The sequence below is a fragment of the Eublepharis macularius genome, chromosome 3 (genome assembly GCF_028583425.1).
Source record: "Eublepharis macularius isolate TG4126 chromosome 3, MPM_Emac_v1.0, whole genome shotgun sequence".
NCBI lineage: Eukaryota > Metazoa > Chordata > Lepidosauria > Squamata > Eublepharidae > Eublepharis > Eublepharis macularius.
In genome coordinates, this window is record NC_072792.1 from 167606105 (window position 1) to 167631609 (window position 25505).

The following is a 25505-nucleotide window of genomic DNA, read 5'->3' on the forward strand; positions in this document are numbered from 1 at the left end:
CAGGGACTGTGTTCATTAATCCGCCTTTCTTCAAAGAACTCCAGGTGGCTTACATGCTTCTCTGCCCACCACTTAATAGTTACTACAGCCAAGCAAAGTAGGTTAAGAATTACTGGCCCATAAAGTGAGCTTTATAGCTGAGAAAAACAGGGCTTTTAAAGCCCAAGCTTCCCTGATCCCATGCGGGCACTCTGTTCTTTACCTCAGAGTGGCACTTTGTTTCAGAACCTCTGTTGATCTTTTTATACCAGCTGTTGATTCGGAAGATGTCGTCCAAATAGCGACAATCCTTCTTCCGTGTTCTTTATTTAGCCTCGCACCATTCAAGCAAGCTTTGCGGGGAGTCATCAACATGCACAGGAATAAACGTGGCTTCAGCAGCTGCGAAACATTCCAGAATAGCTCTCATTCCCTGGAATGGCCAGCGGGTTACACGTGGCCTGCTCATTCAGCAAGAGAGATTATTTGGCAGGCTAGCAGACCTCTTGACCTTGACAGAGTGCAGATGCCTTAACAGGCTCACGGGAATGAATCACAGGTTTGTACAGTTCAACAGGGATGCAAAGGATCATCTAGTCTGTACTAAGAGGTGATGGACAGCCTACTCGACAGTCTGTGTGGGTGGATTTTCTGCCCAATGGGTGTCCAAGCAGTGGACAGAAGGTAGGGAATAAGAAAGCAAAGGGAAAAGAGTAATTATATAGGGCACTGAAACTCTACCTACAGCATGGAAATCTTTTTCCGTTGTCCCCTCTGACCTCTTAAGATTTCAACAGCTACTACCTATACAAACCTATCTTCAGTCATAAAGACTAGAACCTTAGCACAATTCCCAAACTTTGAGAGCTGTGGCACCCTATCATTGTTTGATTTCACTATACCTCCTTATGCTCCTAAAATTTTGAATTATATGTGGCATAGAACAAAAAAACCCATTTTAACAGTAACATTTGGAATTCATGAAATATTGCACCTAGAATTACAAATGCAAGCTTAATAAAAATTCTGCTCATGGCACGGAACTTTCTGACCTCTCCGTTCCCAAGACAGGCTTTTCTGCTCCCCAGAATTCATCTCCTGCCATGTTGGTGGTTATTTGTATATTAGCCAGGTTCCTTCAAAACCATGCCAATACACTGATAGTTTTGGAAAAACAAAACAAAACCACAACAAAAGCACGTATTTTAAAAAAATATTAAAGTAAATTAAAATTGATTTTGTTTAGAGCATTTTTTTTTTAGAATCCCCTATGATAATTTGTAAGTTGCAAAAACAGGGCTAGGAATCACTGATCTAGTACCTCATTCTCCGCTCAAGTGCAATTATGGCTTAGGTAGAGCCCAGGCAAAGGTATGAGAATATAAATAAACGCAACCCTCCTGAAGAAGTCCTACATATAGCTCTTTCTATTCTTGGAAATATTTTTATCTTCTATTTGTAGCGTTTCGCTGTCTGGACTAGCTAGGCGGAACATGTCAAACAGACTAGTCGTTTTTCTAGGATCCTGTCTGAAGGAACTCTGTTTGCTCTTTCAAAGCCGTGTGCTGATAGCTGCCCCCAGGCTGTGTTAACTCCCTCTTCCCAATCAACATTTTTAATGCTGTGTAAACATGGCACATACTTCTGAGCATCGCTGTGGTCAGCCACAAAAGAAATAGCCAGGCAATGCTGATTTTAGGAGGAGGAGAGGGGCTATAAGAAAGAGACCTGGGCGTCTGGGACAGACACCTTTGTGTCACTTAGGGCAGAATTTGGAGAAAACTGTTAGCTTGCTAGCAGCTGCAGAGCTCAATCCGGGCTGACTTAATTTCTCTTTCCACACTACAAGGAGATAGTTACAACCGTTTTTTAAAGGATTAGACACATTCATGGAAGGATCCGCTGTCAAGGGTGATTAGCCAGGAGGGAAAAATGAAACCCCCATAGCAAAGACCAGGTGCTCGAGCCAGCATATAGTTTCATCATGGCCTGTATTTTGATCTTGTGTTTTTTAAACCTGCTTTATAAATTTTTCCCCAAAACTCTACCGCTTTTAATTCTGCTCTCTGTCATATGATTTAATTAGACACTGTAAGCTGTCTTGTATGTGTTTGCGTACTTTAACAATACATATATATAAAAAGAAAAATATTTTTTAAAAAAAATCAGGAGAGGGGAACATTTTCTTTCCTGCTGCCACTTGCGAGCTTTCCAAGGACATCTGACTGACCACTGGAAACAGTATCCTGTGGTCTCATCCAGCAAAGCAATTTACCACAGTGCCATGGGACAGAGCCTCTTCGAAACAGCTCTCAGAATGCTGTGGTCCGAAGGCTTGCTCACACTCAAGGTGCTTTTATTCACACCCGCATGAATTTGGAATTATCTGCAGGATTCCATCTACTTAGCAAGCTTGCTTCTTTTGAGATGTTTTCCTTGGCCGTTTCCACACGTCTTACCTTCTGCCGGAACATCTCAAAAGACAGTGTCTCTACTGAGAAATCACGCCAGGAAGATGCGATTTCATGCAAAAATCCCAGACGACAGTGAGCAGAACCACAAGTGACAAAAGGCACAGATTGGACACTTGTCTGCTTCCCTCAAGTTTTGATGGGAAATGTAGGCGTCCTGATCTCGCAGCTTCGCTCTCTGACTGCTGTCCAATGGACTTTTCAACTGTCACTTGTCCAGCATTCCGCCAAGCTGCCTACATTTCCCATCAAAACTTGAGGGAAGCAGACAAGTGTCCAATCTGTGCCTTTTGTCACTTGTGGTTCTGCTCAGTGTCTTCCTGAAGCGATTTTGCGTGCGAAGACGCGGTCTTCTGCAATGTTCCGGCAGAAGGTAAGACTGTGGAAATGGCCCTTACCTCAAATTCTTTATTCAACAAGCTCCTTTCTCCCTACCCTTGCAACGGATCCAGACTACATTCTCTACAGGCTCCCAATTTATCCCTCATGCCATTCCTGAGGGTTCGCTTGTCCCTCAGAAGCAGAATTTCAGGAAGATCAGGGAGCTGTAGTGGGGGAGGGACAGGCAGGAAAGCTCTGTTCCACTGATGGAAACGCCATCTGTTCACGGAAAATTTAGTCTGGATCCAGCCCCAGCTCCAGCATATCAGTTCCAGCAAACACCTCGTCTGCAGTAGTCAGCCTTCAAATGCACAGATGAAGCCCAAATGCTCCCCCCATTCTCATACCCCCTCCGCCATGTATGTACCTTCCGCGTACATTAAAACGGCACTTACTCTGAGAGGAATAGAGACCCTCTGTTGTCTTATCTTCAAGCCCATCGAACTGTCTGCTGGCCAGCTGCCTATTGGCTGTCTCCAATCGCTCTGCACAGAAACAGGAAATTGTTGAAGCACAAATATATATGTAAGGAAAAATAAATTGAAGGCCAGCCTCAGAAATAAAGACGAAAACCGCAACAGAAAAGGAATCTTGGAAGAGAGATAATCTATAAGTGGAAGGAGGCCAATTTACACAAACAACAAATAACGGGAGCTCAAGTTTCCAAAAAAACCGAGAGAGCCAATTCCAGACAGTTCAGCGACAGTTTTCCAGAAGGGTACGAGTTTGATCCATTTTAACAATTATAGTTACAAACGTTGGGAAGGTGGTGGAGAGGACAATTATGTGTATACACCAAGAAGCAGTGCTATAGCTAGCAAAGCCTACTGATTCCTGCCAGCTTCTGCACCATGACAATCCAAAATGCCACCCAAATTCTGGCACCTTTCTCGCGCTCTTTTTTTTGGCAGCCTCTGCGCATGTTCCACTATCCCTTTTTTGGAATGGTTAACCTAAAACGAGTGTTCTGTTTTTTGAAGCCAGATTGTTCTGCAAACCTGAGGACTTCCTTGGATTTGCAGAAACCTAAACCGTAGCTGTGGCTGATCCCATTGCGTGGATTTGCGTATGTGTACAGGAGAAATTCAATATATGAAGGAACTGAGAGTTTGGGGGTTTCTTTCATGGAGCAGAAGGTTGGATTCAGTTTTATAGATGGGATTCTGAAGATAATCCTCTAGGCCAACAGAAGTCACCTTACTGAAGCTGGCAGGTTGGCTTCTGCCCGGGCAAGCTGCCCAGGGATGGTTCTGCCAGCCATATCATAGCATTCTCCACCAAGCAAGTTGGTAGGTCTTTGCATCTTGAGAAATTAGAAGTCATTCTAGTCTGCTTGGGGCAAGATTATCCTGAAGGCCTTAGAGGCTTTTGGGATAATGCCTCACTGCTCGTCAAGAGTTGGGGGCCGTCTACCTAGTGACTGAGATGGAGTGGGCCATTCCCTTATGTGTGTCCCCGCTCCCTCTCGGCGAAACTAGGAACATGAGTTTCAATGCTACTTCTTACCTGGTAGCACCCTTCTTGTTCTTCAAATGAAGGGAATTACCTGGCAAGAAGTAACACACTCAGAATCCAAAGAAGTATGGCAAGGGCTGGGGGAAGAAGTTAGAATGGGGGCAGGACGAGGCCCTCAAACCATCAGCTGGCCATATAGGCAACGTAGGGGCTAAGCTGTATCTGGACCTTTATCTCGCCAAGTCATTATCCCATTTAAGAGCCAAGCCACAAGTGACGCCTGACACAGGTTGGACACTTGTCAGCTTACCTCAAGTTTTGATGGGAAATGTAGGCGTCCTGGTTTTACAGCTTGGCTCTCCATTACAGCTGCAAGGCCAGGATGCCTACATTTCCCATCAAAACTTGAGGGAAGCTGACAAGTGTCCAACCTGTGTCAGGCGTCACTTGTGGCTTGGCTCAGTCAGTTATTGTGAAATAAGACATGGATTAGAATAAAAGTAGCTTCAGGTCTTTTGGAGTAAGTATTTTCTCTTTTAATATTTTGAAGGATGGCTGACTGGCTGGAGGTGAATGGGGGTCTGTGACCAAGTTCTTTTGTGGAGGTCAGTTTTAACAGATTCCCATGTGGTTTTAACCTGCTACTGGCAGCATTTTTTTGGTATTTATTGGTATTTGGATTTTAGATGGAAGTTGTGTTTATACAGTCTTTACCAGTGTAAGGGGCTTTCGGGGGGGGGGGGTGCCTTGGTATTGAAAAGCAGCATGTAAAACAAAATTAATTAAATAAAAGTATGAGACGTATGGACTGATAGAGCTTGGGGCAAGACCTGGCTGTTTGGGGCAAAACCTGGCTGTTTAGATTGGCACCACAGACCTTACCTTTTTTTTTTAATTCAAAGGCATATTGGGACATATTAAAGGACTCTTGAGTATTCGGGCAGAAGTACAAATTTTGATCCAGGTCAGAAAATCTGTTAGCATCCCTTTCTAAAAGCCATGGCAGAAGACAGGTTTTGTCTAGTGGCTGACGTGGCAATCTGGAGTTTCACTCTTTAGAAACAAGATACACGCGCTCTGAAAAATTAAACATATCTCCGCAAAAAAAAAAGAACATACCCCGCAGGTCCCTGTTGAAGTCATGGAGGCGTCGGATTTCCCCTTCGAGTTTGTTTCGCATCGCCTTGTCGAGGGACTCTCTCTTGGTGGTGGTCTTCACCAAGTCTTCATACGCTTCTGAAATCCTCTGAATTTCTATTTCAAACTGGGGGGGGGGGGGAAGCAGCCCATAGTGTGAGAGAGGGAAAGAGAAAGAGAAAGAGAGAGATTGTCCATTAAAAACTGGGCAGGGACACATGCCATTGGCTTGAAGCTTTTGAAAGGGGGTTTTGTGTGGTAGCCAGAGGTGCGTGCCAATTTTCACACTAGCGTGATTATGCAGGATGAATTCTCCTGCCGATTATGCCAAAATGGAACTCCTTCACTGGCATTAATAATCTTGCTGCAGTTGGAAGCTGTTCCCCACGTATGTTAGTGACTTGTGGCTAGTCAAAGTCCTTCTCTCTTGGTCAAATGCTCCTGAAGAACCAGAGAATTGGGAAGGGGGGGTGCATAACACCCTGATGGATTCACCATTCACAAGCCTGAGCAGAACCTAATTTCATGGTCTTCTCTAAGGATTCCGTGTGGGAAAAAAAAATTATGCTTGCATGTAAAATCCAGGTAGGCATTGTGGGAAGTTTCATTCAGATAAGTCATCTTTTTTGGGCTCATTCCTGCTAAAATCCACAATTTTATATCCCACTCGCACATTTTTTCCTCAGATTTCTTCTGTTGGTATTCTTGTTGGAAATGAAAATGATTTGTTGGAATCAGCCTCTATCTTTTGAATGTATTTTTTGCTAGGCTGAATGCTGGGTTCAGTCCACACTTCTTTAGCATTCGAGAACTCTTGCTCTTTTCTGCTGCTACAGACAGACTAACATGGCCACCCATCTTAATCACTTTTACTGGTAGTCATGATATTGGGAACTCAAATTGACCAGACAGGACTCTCTGGAAACTTCTACAGCCAAGCCATAAAGGACTTCCAGGACATGCTCTGCTGACTGTGGGAGAATAAGCTCCACTTCATCACAAGACTGAGACTCCCAATAGTTTCTACTTTTTCTTCTTCTTGGGTCTGGCATAGTAGCATATGGTCTTTGAGTATGAGAAGATTAACCCCCCCAATACCAGTTCCTGCCAGTGGATGGAAACTAAAGATGAAGATGGCTTTAGTTTTGCGGGAGCTATTGACACTGAAGATACAGAGAGAGTGCCAGTCAGATTTGGAACACCCTTTGAAACTGGTGACAGGGTCAGCTCCCACAAAGTCACTCAGAGTTGCAAAATAGAAAAGAGTCCAGTAGCATGTGCATCTGACGAAGAGAACTGTGGTTCTCGAAAGCTTACGCTACAGTAAAATTGGTTAGTCTTAAAGGTGCTACTGGACTCTTTTCTGTTTTGCTACTGCAGACTAACACGGCTAACTCCTCTGGACCTCAGAGTTGCAACAGTCAGTTATGAGCTTATACTGTAAACAGCAGACAGCGCTGACGTGCGTCAACTTTATGTTCCTCTCCACAAGCAGGAGAGACAGAAGTCATGGCAATTTTAAGTCGTCGGTGTACCAGTTTGGCGTAGTGGTTAAGAGCGGCAGGACTCTAATCTGGAGAACCAGGTTCGATTCCCCACTCCTCCACTTGAAGCCAGCTGGGTGGCCTTGGGTCAGTGACAGCTCTCTTAGAGCTCTCTCAGCCCTCACAGGGTGTTTTGTTGTGGGGATAATAATGGCATACTTTGTAAACCGCTCTGAGTGGGCATTAAGTTGTCCTGAAGGGCGGTATATAAATCGAATGTTATTATTTATTATTATTACCTCCACAAGAACAGCATTTTAAAAAAATCTGTCTGCTGTAACATACAATCCAGTGTGATGGGGGAAGGGGAAAGGGGGTGGGAAAAATGATAATAAAGCTCCACACATCAACAATGATGAAAATCTAAGATTAATAACGATGATAAATGTTTTTTTTCTCTTATCCCTCAAGAATAAAAAGAGGCCTAGCTTGGCTCACATGTTCTCCGGGGAGTTCTTCCCAATGTCTCGGCTGTCGCAGAAAGGCACTGCTCCACCTGCCTGGGGTATGTGCAGCGGAGCCTATTTTCTCCCACACTTGCCAAGGCAAGCACCACAGATCCCTTCTGGCTGAGCTCTAGAAGTTTCTGAAGGATCCTCTGAGCATGCCTGAGTTCCCATTAGAGTGATGCACAGAGACTACAATGAAGAACCAACCAGCGCACGTTATTACTTTGCATGACTGTTTCCTTTCCAGTTCTTTCTAAGTCTTGCCGCCAGACAAATATCTGGTAGAAATATGCACAACTAACTGCTTCAAGCATGGAAATATGCAACCAGACTCTTCTCGGCAGCAAGCAGCAAGAAGAAAGTCCAGTGGCGGCCAGGTCAGCAAGTGAACTCTCTGCCAGCTAGCTCAGGAAAGAAAAAACATGCCGACAAAGGCCGGGGGACCCCTTTTTTGGCACGAGGCAGCCCTCGGCTGTATAAACAAACCCTTTGCTTATAATTTGGCAAAAGTTGAAAGAACGAACACTGTCAGAAAGAAAGACAGGGCAATGTCAACAAACCAGCGCCATCTAATTTACACTGAATTTTGCTACAAGTCAAGCAATAGTACCTAGCATTTATACTGTGCTTTAGACAGCGCAGAAGAGGGTGTGTATATCACTGCAATGATCCTGTACAACAGCCCTGGAAAGCAGGCCTATAGTAACCACTCCGTTTCAGAGAGAGTGAGGATGAACTGAAGAATGGTGCTTACAGCTACCTACTGAGTTGGACTGGAGACCTCCCCTGCTTTCTCTCTTTGCTAGGCTATGGCAGCCCCAATTCATACAAGCCACAGAAATTTCAAACATTCCAGACTAACAAAGCTATACGGCTCATCACGCCACTAATACAGAGGGACCTGGAAACAAGGGCCTGTTCTCTTAGAGCATGCCTTGTACCTTCTGAAGTTTGTCTGCTTTCCCATAGTAGCCCTCCAGTTCCTTCTGCAGAGCCTCATTATCTTCTGACAGCATTTCTACCATCTGCTGAGCTCGCTGCACGATCGCAAATGCATCCGGTGGGAGTTGCTGCTGGCTGGGAGGAGTGGCAGGCAGAGACTGGGACCCCGCAGCCATCGAAAACGGCGGCAAAGATACAGAGTGCAACGGGCCTGTCAGGGAGGAGGCTTGGGAGGACATTGGGCTGTGCTGCTGCTGCTGCATGGGGAGGGATGGAAAAGACGGCTGGCTTTGACGGCTAGATGGAAAAAGGGAAAGAAAACATAGACTAATTAGACTGGACGGTTTTTAGAGGGTAGGCTGCAAATAATGTCAGGATCGCTGGTGAATGAGAAACTGAAGAAGCCCAGTGCAATGGAAACGTTAAATCCCTGCCTTAAATATCTCCCAGTATAAATTTTGACAATGGGAAATTCAACTGGGGTGGGGGGGAGGTCAAGGGACAAATATGAGCCCATGAAGTTACACGCACTTACATTTTATTTTAGTTGCAAAGGAAGGAAGCAACATTTTAAGTGGGAGTTGACTTTTGAGCCAAGTATTAAGCCATACTAGAACAAATCAAGCCTGAATTCTCCCTAGAAGCTAAAATGACAAAACTGAGTACTTTGGTCACATCATGAGAAGGCAGGACTCTCTGGAAAAGTTAATAATGCTAGGAAAAGTGGAAGGCAGTAAGAAAAGAGGAAGATCTAAAATGAGACGGCTTGACTCAGAAAGAAGCCACGTCCTCCAGTTTGCAGGATCTGAGCACGTCTGTTAATGATAGGACATTTTGGAGGTCTTTCATTCATAGGGTCACCATAGGTCAGAAGCAACTTGACAGCACATAATGCACACACAGTAAACCATAACCAGAGTTACAGATACTATTCCTTTGAAAATGCAGCTCCCAAATGCCAAATGCAGTGAAATCTTACCCAGCTCCCCTTTTGGCTTGTAAGACTTCAAAAGACAATGCATTTTGAATGCATCTTCCCAGCAATGAGGACTAGAAACTCGCTTTGAGAAAAGAACAAAACTGTGGTGAAGAGGCACCAATATTCTGTCATTAATACCACATCCTGGAATTGCTTCTGCATATAGACCCAGAACATCCACACAGGCCCTAATTCAACTCAAACAAAGAAAGGCCAACAGGGGCTAAACCAATTTGTAGTCAGTGCATAATTAAGGCCTCTCGTTTGGGACATAATGGAGGTGAGCTAGACTCACTCTGTGTTTTCTCCATCAGACCTTCCTTCCTGATTTGTGCTGCTGCTCCTTATGTATGGCCGTTATGCACACTGCTCTATCAGATGAACACTTTCTCCTGTCCTACTTATCAACGTTACTCTCCCCAGAGTTGCCTCTGAAGCCTTTTTCTGTTATTTTGTGCACACAACTGTGCCAAGCTATAGAGACGAGGCTGATCCATACAAGGCATGCGATGCGTCTCACAGCAGCAGGCAAACCTATTTTGGAATGAACAGGCTCTCCTGGATGCCTCCAAGTAATATCCAGCCTCCCATGAAATGTTTTTAAAATAACTAACTCGGAACCGGCAAGAAGTAACCCTGTCCTACAGCAAGGATTTCTTTAAGCAGGCAGTGTGGGGCAACAGCTTTGCAATTTGTTGTTCGCCTAGGGTGAGTAGGAATTCCCTCCAGGTGAATGGCAAGAACATAAACGTGCTTGCTTTACCTATTGAGCATTACCTGCTTGCACCATTCCTGCACTGGCCTCCCCAACTAAATGGGACAATTTGGCTGCCATTCCTTCACCTTCCTCTCTCATCGGCCAGCAACCCTGTTCCTCCCAGTTAGCAATTCACTGGCTAATCTTTCTCCTGCTCTCTTTTTTATTCCAAGAGAGGAGAACTGATTAATTTAAAACATTTATTAGCCACTTTTCCTCCAAAGGCGGTCAAAGCAGCTCACAGTGTAAAACAGAAATAATATATTTAAAAAACAACAGTAATAAAAACAGACTTAAAACACAGTTTAAAAAAACATGAAAAAGCCGTCCCAAATAACACCATCTACAGCTGCCTCCTAAAGACCAACAGCATGCCAGAAGCACCTCCCTGGGGTGACTGTTCCAGAGTTATGGGACTACCACCAAAAAGACCTTTCCTGTATACCTACCTACTAACCAAACATTTTTGCTTGATAATACAGTTAAGAGGACCTCTCGCTATGATCTTAACTGCGGGACAGGAATGTATGGGGAAAGATGGTTCTCCTCAGTCTCAAGCCATTCAGTGCCTTAAAGGATAGAACCAGAACCACGAATTGGGCTCAGAAGATGAGGAACATCCTGCTGGCAGCAACCTTACAAGCAGCTGAGGTCCATCTAGGCTTGACTGTTTCTGTCTTCCTCTTCCTACAGGTATTTAGCCTGGGAAGGATTAGGCTAAATAAGCCAGGGAGTAGAGTAGTCTGCTTGGCAGACCTGGGCCACCCCAAATTTATTTGTGCTTTTTTGTTTGTCTGTTTTTGTAATTTGGAACTCTTATCTCCTTTCTTGTGAGCTACCTTGGGTGGAGAAAAATGTTTGCTTAAATAAGATCTGATCATTCCTTCCATCGACCCAGTATCTGAAGGGAAAAAAATACTCTTCTATATTCTTTACAAAATAAGATTTTGGGAGCTGTATGCAAAATGATAAAAATATGCATTTTAATATTGCACTGACGTATTTGTTAGAAATAACAATGTCTGGTGTACTGCAGCAGCAAGAAGTAAGAAGAGCCTACCATGCAGGGGGCAGCAAGGATCACTTAGTTAGGACAGTGAGAGTAGCACCTCTCTTGTTTCCTGGGGGTCATTTCCTTGTCTTGTCTCCTATTGGGCTAAACAGGGCAATATCCTGCTTCTTCTCTCTCCTGCCACACTTCTTCTCTCTCTCTGCAAGATGTAGTCAGATAGCTAGGATCTATCTCTCTTCCCTTTCCCTCAAGTATGTAACTTCCTCAAATAAAGCTTTTGCCTCTCTGACCAGCTCGGCGTTTAATTCCGCAGCGTAGTTTAACACTCGCTCTAACAGGGTAATGGGCCACAGAGGCAATTAACGCAAGCTGAAGTTAAGAGAGAGCAATAAAAGTTCTGCTGTAGCCGCAGGCTAAAGCACAGAGGGCAGACAATAGAGGAAAGATGGCTGACTCCTACAGTGCACAGCAGGGGTTCCAGATCGACCAACTAGGCGACGGGAGGAACTATGATCTTTGGGCAGAAAGAATAAAAGCCCATCTTATTCAACTGGACGTCTGGTCTGCAGTAACAGATGAAAAACCGACTGGAGATCCTCAGAAGGAAGCCAAATGGGTCAAGCATGACAATAAGGCAAGATCTATTATCACTAATGCTTTAAGTGATAAACAATTGATAAGAGTAATTCATGAGCCCACTTCTAGACAAATGTGGAAGTCTCTTCTAGAAATAAACCGTCAAGAATCAATTAAAACTAAAATTTTGCTAATGAGGCAATTGTATCGGATTGAGATGAAGCCACAGGAAAAACTGAAAGATCATATTGCAAATTTCATGGAATTAACACAGAAATTAAGATCCCTTGGAAAGGAGATCCAGGATGAGGATCTAGCTATAATTTTGCTGTCTAGTCTTCCTCAATCTTATGCAAGCATTGTACATGTTTTGGAAATGAGAGAAAATTTAAGCTTAAACTATGTACTTGCAACTGCAAGAGGAAAGTTTTAGCAAACTGGATCATATAAGTGAGCCAAGAGAGCTAGCTTTAAGAGTCAGTTCAAGAAGGGATTTCTCCTGCAGCGTCTGCAGAAAGAAAGGACATTTAAAGGAAGACTGTTGGTTTCGTGATTCACAGAGTAAGCAACCCGCCACGAGGGACGGGAACAAAGGGCTTTAGGAATGCTAATGCAGCCATTAAGTCACCTAATGCCGATGGTCAAAGGAAAAGCAGATCTGATAAGAATTGTTTAAATGTTGGTAAAAATGATCAAAGCACATGCAAATGGGCAATTGACAGTGCGTGTACTAACCATCTATGCAATCAAGAAAAGTTTTTTAATGAGATGAAAGAAAGCCACGACAAATTGTATACAGCAAATGGAGAGGCTTTAACGGCTCGGGGACAAGGGACCATATCTGCATGTTGTGCACTACCCAGTGGCCAAACTAGAGAAGTGCAGATCACTGATTGTCTATACGTACCTGAACTTAAATCTAATTTAATATCGGTTTCTGCGATGGCCAAAAGAGGAATTGAGACTGTATTCAAAGGAGAGAAATGTTTTATTAGCAATGAAGGTGAATTAATTGCACAAGGCACATTAGAGGATGGCCTGTATATGCTGGATTGCTCTGAAGGCGCAGTGAATTTAATTGAAAAGTGCACTCACAAGAATTGTACTAGTCTTATCCCTAGAAGGCTTGGACATGCTAATATGGATTATATATATCAGCTTGAAAGGCAGAATCTGACTAATGATTTGCAAATGAGAAAATGTCCTGATGCAGAGAAATGTGTTTGCTGTATTCAAGCCAAAGGCACAAGACCTTCTTTCACCAAACAGAGTGAGAAGCAGATGACAAGACCACTGGAGCTGATTCACAGTGATGTCTGTGGACCCATGGGAACAGTAACACCCAGTGGAAGTAAGTACTTTCTGACTTTTACTGATGATTTTTCAAGATTTACTGTGATTTACCTGCTCAAGGAAAAGAGCCAAGTACTGGAAAAATTCAAGATGTACCTAGCAATGGTGCAGAACAGATTCCAGAGAAAACCAATGGCTATCCGCACAGACAATGGAGGCGAGTACGTGGGGAAGGAGATGACAAGCTTCCTAGCAGCTGAAGGAATAGAGCATCACCTGACCGTGCCATACACCCCCGAACTCAACGGGATAGCAGAGAGGAAAAATCGTTCTCTCACAGAGATGTGCAGGAGCATGCTGCAAGAAGCACAGCTACCTCAAAAATATTGGGGAGAAGCTATCAACACTGCTGCCTATCTGCAGAACATGCTACCTACAAAGGGTGCAAGCAGCACACCATTTGAACTGTGGTACAACCGCAAGCCCAATGTAAGGCATCTGAGAGTGTTTGGATCAAAAGCCTACACTTATGTTCCGAAGGAAAAGAGGTCTAAGATGGATCTCAGAACAGAAGCAGGCATATTTGTTGGATATGCACTGGGATGCAAGGGATATCGAATCCTCAACCCAGAGACAGACACGGTGAAGATCCGCCATGTGGTGCACATTGATGAAGAAGAGAAGGCAAGCAAGCCTGACACCAGAGAGTCTACACCGAAGGAAGCTGATGCATATCAGCAGCAGAAGCATGCCAAGAACTCAAGTGGATTCTACAACTATTAGAAGACTTTGGGATAAATGAACCCAAACCTATACAACTCCTTGAAGATAATCAATATTGCATAAAGCTTGCAAATACAGAAAGAATTGGATCAAGAACCAAGCACATTGACATAAAGAATCACATTGTGAGAAATATGCAAGAAGAAGGGCTTGTTGAGCTACAGTACTGCCCTACAGAAGAAATGACAGCAGACATCCTCACCAAGCCACTTGCCAAAGAGAAATTTCAAAGTCTACGAGAAAGACTGAACTTTGTGGACTTTGTACACTAGACATTGAGAAGGGGTGTTAGAAATAACAATGTCTGGTGTACTGCAGCAGCAAGAAGTAAGAAGAGCCTACCATGCAGGGGGCAGCAAGGATCACTTAGTTAGGACAGTGAGAGTAGCACCTCTCTTGTTTCCTGGGGGTCATTTCCTTGTCTTGTCTCCTATTGGGCTAAACAGGGCAATATCCTGCTTCTTCTCTCTCCTGCCACACTTCTTCTCTCTCTCTGCAAGATGTAGTCAGATAGCTAGGATCTATCTCTCTTCCCTTTCCCTCAAGTATGTAACTTCCTCAAATAAAGCTTTTGCCTCTCTGACCAGCTCGGCGTTTAATTCCACAGCGTAGTTTAACACTCGCTCTAACAGTATTTTGATTGCAAAGTTCACACAGAGGGGAAAACTTAACCCACAAATTAACATCCAATTTCATGTGTAGTTCGTTCCTGCACAGACCTCCCAGATATTATCTAAAGTTCTTACCTCCTGCGGACATTTAAATAGAATCTAGAGCCTAGTTACCAAACCAGCACTTCTGTGGGTTATAAAAAAAGCTACCTTGTTTTGTAGCTATGGTGCAAGTTTGCCATCATATTGAAACCCTGTTGTCCGCTTCTTCTTTTTTCATACCCTGACACAAAAAATGCCTGAATAGTGAGGATTCACCTTTTGGATCTGAAGAAATGGATTCTAGTCCACAAAACTGATGCTAAAATAAAATTTCATTAGTCTTTAATGTGCCTCTTTACTTTTGCTGCAAAAGACTAGCAGTGCTGCCCTGCTAGAATGGGCTTGGACAAAAGAGGCATGGGGCAGGAAGACGCCACGACAAAAGGAGAGGTAATGTTTCTTAACAGTTGTAGATATCTCCTTGGTGGTGACAAGTCCCATCAAGGTGCAGCCTTGACCCTGCTGCGGTTTCAAGGCAAGAGACATTCAGAGGTGGTTTACCATTATTTGCTTCTGCGTAGCAACCCTGGACTTCCTTGATGATCTCCCATCCAACAACTAATCAGGGCTGACCTGCTTAGTTTCCGAGATCTGATGAGATCAGTCTGGGCTATCTCCTCAACGGACCTTAATTGTTAGGAAATGGCTCGGTCCAAGCTGCTGTCATGACTTGGAAGAGACCATCCCCACAGCTGGTGGGAGTGGCCAGATGTGTGTCTGCGTGAAAAGAAAGATGCTGGAAGAGACAGAGAAAAAGGCAGACAAGCTGCAAGTGGGATGAAACGCTTTCAAATGCATGAGGTTTCTCTAGGGATCTGACGAAGGAGAGCCAGTTTGGTGTAGTGGTTAAGAGTGCAGGACTCTAACCTGGAGAACCGGGTTTGATTCCCCACCCCTCCACTTGAAGCCAGCTGGGTGACCTTGGGCTAGTCAAGGCTCTCTGGAGCTCTCTCAGCCCCATCCACCTCACAGGGTGTTTTGTTGTAGGGATAATAATGACATACTTTGTAAACTGCTCTGAATGGGCATTAAGTTGTCCTGAAGGGCGGGATACAAATCGAATGATGTTGTTATTACATTTGCTGCCCTGTCGGAATGCCTCTTTCCTTTCACCTGTGCTCCACCTATGCATGAAAATAAACTAAACGCCGCAAACAGTGAAATACTAAGCAGAGTTACTCCAGTCTAAGCCCATGAGCTTACACTGGAGTAACTCTGCTTAGGATTTCACTGAAAATACTGTAAAGTCACTGTAAAGTGCTCTCTCCAAATGGTACCAACTGAAGTACTGCTGGTAACCTCTGGGGCTGGTGGGGTGGAGGGCAGGGCAGGGCAGCGCAGGGCAGAGCCAGAAGCAACAACAGGCAAAGGCAATTTTTCCGCTTTTGTCCCTTGCAAAAAAAACCCCTAAGCACTGCAGTACAGTTCTTTAACACATAACTAATCCCTACACAGATGCCAACCTAACACAACCTTTCCTTTTAATGTTGTGTTTGCAACAACAGTAGGAAAGTCATGCAGGAGAGAAACCTTACCCATATCTCCATCCTCTCCTAATACTCACTACTCAACACACCAGGCAGAAGAGCAAGGTTTAGGAGTAGGGCTGCCAACAGCCTGGAGACAAAATGTCTTGCCTCTTTAATAGAAGCTTAAGGGGATGCCATTTTCCAGGTGATGCTGTTTACCTCCATGCCATGAAAAGGAGCACCTGCCCATTTCCACACATGAAAAGCTTTTCTGAAAGACAAAGGATATTTTCTTCTCCACGTTGTTGGCAATTCCATTCATGAGGCAAAGAAGGATATGAGCACTGCAAGTTTCTTATTTCAGAGGATTCTTGACTTCATGTTTCTGGGAGCATCTCAGTTTTTTTGTCAAGAAACAACCTTGGAAGCAACCAGTTACAAAATGGCGGCTCGGCAGGCAGAGCCAGTTTCAAAATGGCAGCTTGTACAAAAATTACAGCATTTCAGAACCAGGTCGCAGTTCTTGCATAGGGACACTCTTCCTTGTTGTTTCTGCAAAGCAAACCACCCCAAACTGTATCTTGCCATGCAAGAGAAAAATATAGTTACCTCTATATTTTACCTGGAAGAGGCAAATAACAGTTTTAATACAGGGGGGAAAGAGTCCAGAGCAAGAGTGCATGTCTGTGTGCACTCACACCCATGAAGGAGGATGAAAAAGGATGCTGGTGCCTTCATTTCCTCCTCCAAAGTCAAAGGGTGTGTGCATGCCTCCTTCTCTTTCACAAAAGAAGAGAAACTCCTGTGGAGAAGGATAAGGAAGTGACTGTAACATCACTGGATGGGGAGAAGAGAACTACTTTCAATTGCTTGGAGAGTAACTGGTTGCTCCCAGGCAAACTTCTGTCCACCCCTGTCTTACCTGGCCCAGAACTCCCCAAATCTAGGAACTCACTCTCTCCATTCTGTAAAGCAACTCAAACCAAGGACACCTCTCACCAGGGGTGAAAGCATTTCCTCAACACTGGGAAATTAACCACATACAACCAGCCCAAACCAGGTAACGGCTTGCTGGTTCCAGAGGAGGGGTGGGGGAGCCTTGCAGGAGCCCCAGCACCTTGGTGTTGTGAAGTTATCATCTTTGCAAACATCCTGATAACAATGGGATCAAGAGAACATGCGCAGAGTGCCTGTAGTTAACCACTATGGATGCTATGTTTTGATAAGAAGGAAGTCCTCCTTATAGTCAGTTGTACTGAAGCAAGTGGGTGCATAGAATAGCCACTTGAAGGAGGTTTGGTTATTTGGAGTGAGGGAAAGGGAAAGCTCTAGCCTTTTCCCTTGCATAAACACTCTGTTCAACAACTGAGTCACCTTCCATCCTCCTTCCCCTTCGACTTCACAGAGCCATGGGAAAGGCAGGAAGACGGTATTTTTCCTCCTGACACTGAGCCAGGTGTTGCCATAATAGCAAGATTTCACTGTGAAACACATACCTGTATGAATGTTCTTCTCCTGACTTTCTGGTTTTCCTATTTAAAAACAGCTGCCTCCTCATGGCTGTAAAGGAGTAGGGCTAAAAGTCCTGAGTGGAATGGGCTTGTGTTAAAAAAGAAGAAGAAAGAAAGAACCCCGCCCTGGATTAATTCTGTTATATTGGCCCGATTCTGAATGGGAGGTGGGTGGAGCCTTAAAGAGACATTAAGCAAGTTCACTTAAGCATTGGAAGTTATCAGAGGCCTCCGTCTTAAGAGAGGCCCTGAGTAGTCAATCTCCATCCCTCCATGGGAAAGACAAAAAACATGGATGGACCAGGTCTGCATTCCTAGGGATCCATTAGGCAATCCAGTGCTCAGATGGAGCCATACGGACAGCTGTCCCTGCCTACTGAAGGAGTGTACTGGTGAGCATGCCTAGATAGCCCAGGCAAACCTGATCTCATCAGATCTCAGAAGCTAAGCAGGGTCAGCCTTGGTTAATAATTGGATGAGAGACCTCCAACGAAGACCAGGGTTGCTATGCAGAAGCAGGCAATGGCAAACCCCCTATCTTAGTCTCTTGCCTTGAAAGCCCCAGCAGGGGGTGCCATAAATCAGCTATGACTCGAGGGCACTCTTCACCACCACTGGTGTGCATGGCCCTGACTTAAGGGTGGGGGTCAGGAACGGTCTCACATGCTGAGTATATAACACATTGCTTTCACACACTTTCAATGCATTTTAGCAATAGTTCGCAACTGGATTTTTGCGAAAGTGCATTATCCAACATGTGTGAAAGTAGCCAAAGATGACACAGAGATCGATTCCACAGCTAGCAGCCTGCCAGCTAAGGAAAGTAAGGAGAAATGCAGGAGGGAGCCAGGGCAGCCAGAGCTGAGTCAACATCCAGTGAACACTATTCTGGAACATCTCACCCATCAGGAGAGCCCATAATGGTATTAAAAGAAAATGACTGATGCGGAATCAGAGACAGAGGTGCTTAGCCATGACCTGGGCTCTAGACGCATCAAGGGCCCAATGTTTGGAGACCCCTTAAGCTTCTCAGTGTGGAGCACAGATAGGGATACCTGGCCATGGGGGCACTCATAGGGCAATTTGTGTTAAACCACAGAGATTCTGGTAAGCCCTAGAGCATCGACCCTGGCATCATGATGTAACTTCTGTTTTTTCCTAGAAGTAACATGCCACTCTACCCCGTCAGCCTTTGAGGCACCAGTGGGCAATGGAGGGGAGTTGCCAAGAGGTGGGAGACCTGGCACTGGTATGGCCAGATAGGCTGAGGGCAAGGAAATAAGGTGGGATATAGATATTTTACATAAATTAAAAAAACATGCTGCTTCTGGCCAAGCCGGTCCTGGTTCCAAGACAGCTTGCAACTCAGAGGACTTTACAACTGTGCAAGGGATTCCAATATCATGCACCAAGTTGGTGGAATCATGGACATATTCCACAATCCCTTGCAGTTGTGCAGAGAACTGCTACGTTAGGTCTCCTGGTAAGCTCTGGAAAAAACTCTAGAACTTGGCCCTGCTCAGAAGTAGTACCAATCAGTGCCAAGGATTTTGTGCAAGGTCACGGGTGGGATCACTAGCTGATCAACTGTAATCCTACTTGGCCTTGGTCTGCCGCTTGGACTAGCAGAAACGGGGTCACATTCCTTGCATGGCTTTTGCCTGTCAGGCGTGTTGAGTCTGTGCTCCCGACACCTGCAAAAGCTCCAGCCTTCAGGATAGTATCCTCTTACAACTTCCTAAGAGCACAACCAAAGCCTGACACTGCTACCTTGTGTTTCTCATTAACTTATTGATGCCATGCTTATATAAATAGGGGTTTTTAGTTCTCTTTTAAAACCATTTTGGCAGGAGGGACACACAAACCCTCAGTATGTTGCAGGTGGAGACTCGGAACACATGCAGATTGGGTGGAAGGCAACACCGTTTCCCTGCATTTCAGGAATGCACTATAAAACAAAACAAAACCTAGCAGCCAATAAACTATGAGCTTCAAGGCCCTTTCCCAAATTATCGTTTCAGGAAACACATTTCTACGAGGGGAAAAAGAAAACACTGACCTGGTTTAAACACTGAGTTCGTGTGTATTATAGGTCAGTCCTTTCGGGCCTCATCGTTATCCTGCTTGAACAGAGAGTGTGACCTAAAATACACCCAATGCTTTCTCTGGTGCAAAGATTCTTGGAGTAGAGGTTCATCAATGGCAACTAGCCATGGTGACCAAATTGACCTCTGCATACCAGTGCTAGGAAGCAATGTCAAGGGAGTCCTTGGCCTATTTGTTGGCCCTTCAGAGCAACTGGTTGGCCACTGTGTAAAAGAGGCTGCTGGACTAGATGGACTACGGGCTGATCCAGAAGGGCTCTTCTTATATTTGACTAGGGTTGTATGCAGGGCTACTCTTGAGATTGACTCAGAAACTGCAGCTGGTCCAAAATGTGGCGGTGGCGTATGTCCTTACAGGGACACCGTTAAGAACAAATATACATCTGGTGCCACATCAGCTGCACTGGCTCCCAGTTGAATTTTGAATCAAGTTCAAGGTTTTGGTTCTAACATTCAAAGTCTTAAGTAGACTGGGACCAACATATCTACGGGACTGTCTCACCCACTATGCCCCTCAAAGGGCTTTGCGCTCTTCTGATCAACACCTATTGGCTGTTCTGGTCCAGATCGCCTGGCCCCCGCCAGAGCTTTTTCGGCTCCGGCGCTGGCCTGGTGAAATACTCTACCAGCTGAGACCCGGGCCCTGCAGGATCTAATGTAGTTCCACAGGCCCCGTAAAACGGAGATGTTCTGCCAGGCCTACGGTTGAGGTGACAGCAATTCATCTCCAATGGCTTCCCCTGTTCTGCCTTATTTTATTCCATCTTGGCAGATTCTCACCCACCTAATTGCACTGTATAGTTTCTTTTACAGCTACCACAAGTAGATTCTGTAGCCGACACCATCAAATGTTTTCGCAATATTTGGTTATGTTAGTATTTACATTACTATAGATTTTTAAATTTTTATTTAATTTTGTATTTTTATTGCGTACTATTTTAATCATGTTGTAACCCATCTTGAGCCTACTTGCGGGGAGGATGGACTAAATATTGAATGAACGAACGAACGAACGAACGAACGAACGAACGAACGAACAGAGGGACACAATGGAAGTAGCAGCAAGTGGTTAAGCATTGCCCTGAAACCCGCTCTCTGAGACATTTTGGACCCAGAATTTTAGGGGTAGCCAATGCTGGCATGGGAAATTCCTGGAAATTTGGGGGTATAGCCTGGGGATAGCAGAGTTTGGAAAGAGGAGGGAGCTCAGCTGGTATGTGATTCCATAGAGTCTACTCTTTGATGAGGTTGTTTACTCCAGGGAAAATGATCTGCATAGTCAGGAGATCAGTAGTAATTCTGGGAGAATTCCAGGCCTTACCTGGAGAATGGCAACCTTAATCCAGATACATGTTTGCCATATCAAGTGGAGGGAATCAGCTTGGAAAGTAGCAATGCGAACCTCCAAGTGGAGTCTGGAGTTCTCCCAGAATTACAACTGATCTCCAGACTACAGAGATCAGTTCCCCGGGATCAATGGCATCTACAGAGGCTGGACTCTATGGCACCACATCCCTGCTGAGCTCCCTTTCCTCCCCAAAACCAGCACTTCCCAGGATCCACCCCCAAATCTCCAAGAATTTCCCAACCCTAAGTTGGCAACCCTGTTGGGAAAAGTCATGGGGGAAGAAAGAAGGCAAAAGAAGAGTTAAGCAGTATTCTCGCTATCCATGTTTTTCTTCTGTAACATAACCAGCCTGCCCTTTTAGGCACCACACCCCTATGTCAACAGCAGAAAAGAGTTCTCAGTCTGCTGGACAGCTGGATAGTAGAGTTAGTGGTCAGAACCACCCCCATAATATTAGAAGGTTATGGATATGCCGTAAATCCCTTCTCTAAAATGTTCTTCCAGCACTAAAATTGCTGCGCAAGCAGGCAGAAAACATGGAAGCTGCTGCCCAAGCAAGCAAGCCAGATCCCGCCTGGGAGATGGAAAGTGCAAACATGGGGAGAAACAAGCAAGGCTAGCTTGACCCCATCCCTTACCCTGGAGGCGCACTAAGTATCCTGATACAATAGGGCCTTCCCAGAGTTCCCACAACCTATCCTACTGATCTCTCCTTAACTACTTTCCAATTCTTAAGCAATTTAGAGTACTGATAGCCTCATCTATCCACCTCGCAGGCGTAACTTTAGTTACGCCCGGGAAGACTTAATCAAACTTTTTCCGTTCTTTGTTACACCCAGAGATGGTTTACCTGCTTATTGTCCCATTTTGGGAACAATTTATGAGCTCTTTTCTCAACCCAGAGACAACTTCGCAATCCTTTGTCCCACCCCAGGACCAACCACTCAAACTTTTGTTCCTGAGGTAGAAGATGCAACCTTGCCCCAAGGTAGGATCCATGGTCTAAAATAGACTGCCCCTCAGCCCAAACTGTGTGCACACTTTGGATCCAGGATCCACCCTCGAAGCTCTGTTTGAGTTCCAGCTTGGAGTGCAGGCCGCTCAATGCTGCTCCTCTCTTCGATATCTGGATAGGTAAATATCACCTGAACCTTCAAACTCTATCCTATTTCACCACTACTTTCTAGTTAGCTCTGAATGCATGTTGTATGTCTGTTGTATGCTGTTGATCTTTGTTAGCCTGAATAAAAACCCCTTTTTGATTGATCATCTGTTTACTGAAGGAGTTCTCTAGCTGGGACAATCCCCGTATACATAGACTAAAAGATCCCTAAGTTACCCCTCCTCTTGCTAATTCTCTTTGCTGCTAATTCTCCCCAACTCGCAAGGAGATCCCTTTGGGTAACAGTAGCTTTGCCCTCAGAATCTTACTTCAGCTTTGGAAACTCCCTACAAGTTTGAAGGAAGGAAAGGTTTTCTTTTTACCTGCTTGTGCCATATTCTGGGGGAGGCTGATATCGGACAACAGCTCCTTCAGTCCTTGTAGGCTGTGGAGCCGAATAGGAGGATTTCGCAATTTCCTGCATCATTGCAGAATGCTGGTCATTAAAAAACATTCCATGCTCCTGAGTTTTGCTCACTGGAGACACCACCTGTTTGCTTTTGTAGGGGTACTCTGGTGGCGGCCCCCTCAGATCCATGCCTTTGCCTGCTGTCTGGGACGAGGGCGGTCCACCCGCTTTGAACCCTTTGCTTCTCCCCGAGGCCGGGGGATGCTGTTTCGCACCATTTCTCTCCAACGACAGCTGCATGATCCTCTCGCTTAGAGACCGCACGTGGCCCTGTTTAAGTTCCTTAAGAGCGTCATCTTTGTGCGCTTGCCCGCTGTTGGCACGGGCCAAAGTAGGCCTCCCTTCTGTTCTAGACTTCGGACAGGAAGCTGCAGCCCCATAAAAGCCGCTCGGCCCAACGGCGCTGGGCTGCTGGCCTCGGAAGAACTGAGACTGGGCTTTGGCCTCCTCGTAGGTGGGTAGCTCCTCATTGTTCTGCTGAGGCTGGGAGCCCCTGGACAGCTTCTCCATCACAGTGTTGTCCCCTTGATGCTCCTGGCCTTGTGGTTCCTGCCGTGCCGACTGCTGGACCATTTGTGGGTCTTCCAGCACGAGGTTTTCTGCAGAAGAAGAAAGCGGGCTGGCAGTGGAGTTGGATGGTCCTGTGCTCCCTGTGGCCTGGTGCTGAATGGCCAGCAGGTTCATGTTCTCGTTCGGGTTGCCATAGCGCAGCTCTTGGATTAGCCGCTGTAACACAGTGCGAGGGGCAACATCCTCCGAACCTCTCATCTCCACCTCTGAGACCTGGAGGAAGTGAGGAGGGTGGAAGCTGCTCAGAGGATCTTCAGCTGTACCAAACGGAAACAGAGAGGAAGAGAGGAAAGTGAGGACTGAATAACTGGAAGGGTTGCAGCTTTGAAGAAAAGCCGAGAAATCTTTGGTGGCTTTTTTTTTTTACACTAGTTCAATCCTGTTAATGATAGGACATTTTGGAGGTCTCTCATTCATAGCATCGCCATAGATCAGAGGCGACTTGACGGCACATAACACACAGAATCTCCGGCCATCTCCACTCAAAGGGCCTCAGGAGATAGGTACTGGTGCCCTGGTGAATCTCTGCCAGCCAGAGACGACCATGATGAAATAGATGACTTGGAGTAAAGGATGACTTGGGATAATCTAGTCCTGAAAATGAAATCCTGCCCTCAAGTCATAGTTGACTTATGAACCCCTGGTGGGGTTTTCAAGGCAAAAGACGAACAGAGGTCTTTGCCATTGCCTGCCTCTGCAACTCTGGTCTTTGTTGGGGTCTCCCATCCAATTACTAACCAAGATCAGGCTCACCTGGGCTATCCAGGTCATAGCTAATCTATTTCTATGGTGCACTTATTTCATTAGACCAAGGGTAAGGCACATACAAATGTGATGAACTTAAAAAGGGCCTATTGATGTGATTTTGTTTATGGAGAAATGTCCTCCATATGGATTTTTTCTTTTCAGTTATTTCGTAGAGAAGCGATCCATCAAACTAGCCCCTTCCATCCACAGCTATTTCATTTTATTTACTTCGTTTATAGTCTGCCTTTCTCACTGAGGTTCAAGGCAGGTTACACAATTGAAAACAAAGCTGTCAGACCCGTACATGGCATACTTTCAACAACACAATATCACCTCTTTGAAAACGGCCTGTTGCCTGCCCTGATCTCTGTTGTGGCACACTGTTGTCTGGAGTGTGTGAATGATGATGGGGAGAGACTACATAGGGTTAGGTTGATGTGTAGGCAGCCTAAGCGGGCCCCTTGCTTCCCTTTCAACTCTATAAATCTAGCGATGTATGGGTATTGTACAGGAAGGTTAGATAGGGCTGCCAATACCTCGGTGGGCAGAGCAGCCCCCGTGGCCAGTCACCCAACCAGCAGGGGGGAAAGGCCCCAGGGAACAAACCTGGGAGGCAAAAAAAACCCTCCCAGGTCAGCACGCAGCTGGCGTGCTCCCCATGGGTGTGTGGATGTCTCTCCTAGAAGTGAAATCATTATGCTGTGCCAGAAGCATGTGCATGAGGGCTATGCAAAGTTGAGTGCCGGGTCCCTTCTCTCCCACCATGAGGGTAAGGGGACCTGGCAATCCTAAGGTGAGAGCACAGCTCTCTACAATTCAAGAGAAGGAAAAAAGCTTGGGCAAAGCAGAGAAAGAGGTCCAAGTTGAGTTGGCTGGGACTTCATTCCCCCGCTTAAGACTCCAGTCTACAGCCTGGAGGTACTCTTGAATCCAGTGACGTTCCTGGATGCCCAAGTAGTAGCAGCAGTGGCCAAGAATGCCTTAAAACTGGTGTGCCAAATACACTCCTTTCTGAATGTTGAATGCCTAGTCATGATAATTCAGGTCCCAGCAAATTCTGTTTGAAGCCAATAATGTGTTTGAGGATTGCAGTTGGCTCAGAATGCAGCCACGAATTGTTGACTGGAGTAGACCACATAGAATGGCAGCTTCCAGTTGGCTTCTTGGTTGGCTTCCAGTTGGCTTCTTCTGGGTTCAATTCAAAGTGTTTGTGTTGACTGTCATAGCTCAAAATGGTCTGGGCCCAGAATTCGCACTCAACCTTTAAGACCTTCCTGCCCTGTGTCCCTCAACCATCTGTGAAGTGGGTATCTAGAGCTGACAGGGCCTTCTTTGCAGTAACACCAAAGTAAAAGAATTCTCCCCAGGGAAGTTCACTCCGTCCTGTCGTAGCTAGCCTTGAGACACCCAACTAACAGTGCAATCCTAACCTTCCAAGTCCCGTGAAGCAAATGGTCTGAGGATGGTGTAACTTTGCTTAGAATTGCACTGTAAGAGTTTTAATTCCAGAAGGCTCTCTGATTTTGACATATTTCACTTTATTTAACATTTTATATACCACAATTTCCTGGCACAAGGACCTTTCCTATATGCTCCTAATTTGGCTATACTGTTTTATATTAATCAAGGACTTTATACAATGCTTGCATCTTAGACTGTGTTTTTCTTCTGTGAACTACCTTGAAGACCTTGTTTTTAAAAGACAGGGATAAG

General features: G+C 45.3%; 1 protein-coding gene across 2 annotated transcripts in view; it reads right to left on the reverse strand.

The window, feature by feature from the left end:
- The window catches only part of AMOTL1 (angiomotin like 1), a 103530-nt gene that overhangs the window by 25486 nt on the left and 52539 nt on the right, over nucleotides 1-25505 (reverse strand). For both annotated transcript variants that reach the window (XM_054974117.1, XM_054974118.1), the window contains 4 exons: nucleotides 22390-23302; nucleotides 8358-8655; nucleotides 5406-5550; nucleotides 3227-3316 (listed from right to left, as the gene is read on the reverse strand). In XM_054974117.1, the coding sequence (XP_054830092.1) occupies nucleotides 3227-3316; nucleotides 5406-5550; nucleotides 8358-8655; nucleotides 22390-23302 (1446 nt within the window). The remainder of the gene's footprint in view (nucleotides 1-3226; nucleotides 3317-5405; nucleotides 5551-8357; nucleotides 8656-22389; nucleotides 23303-25505) is intronic.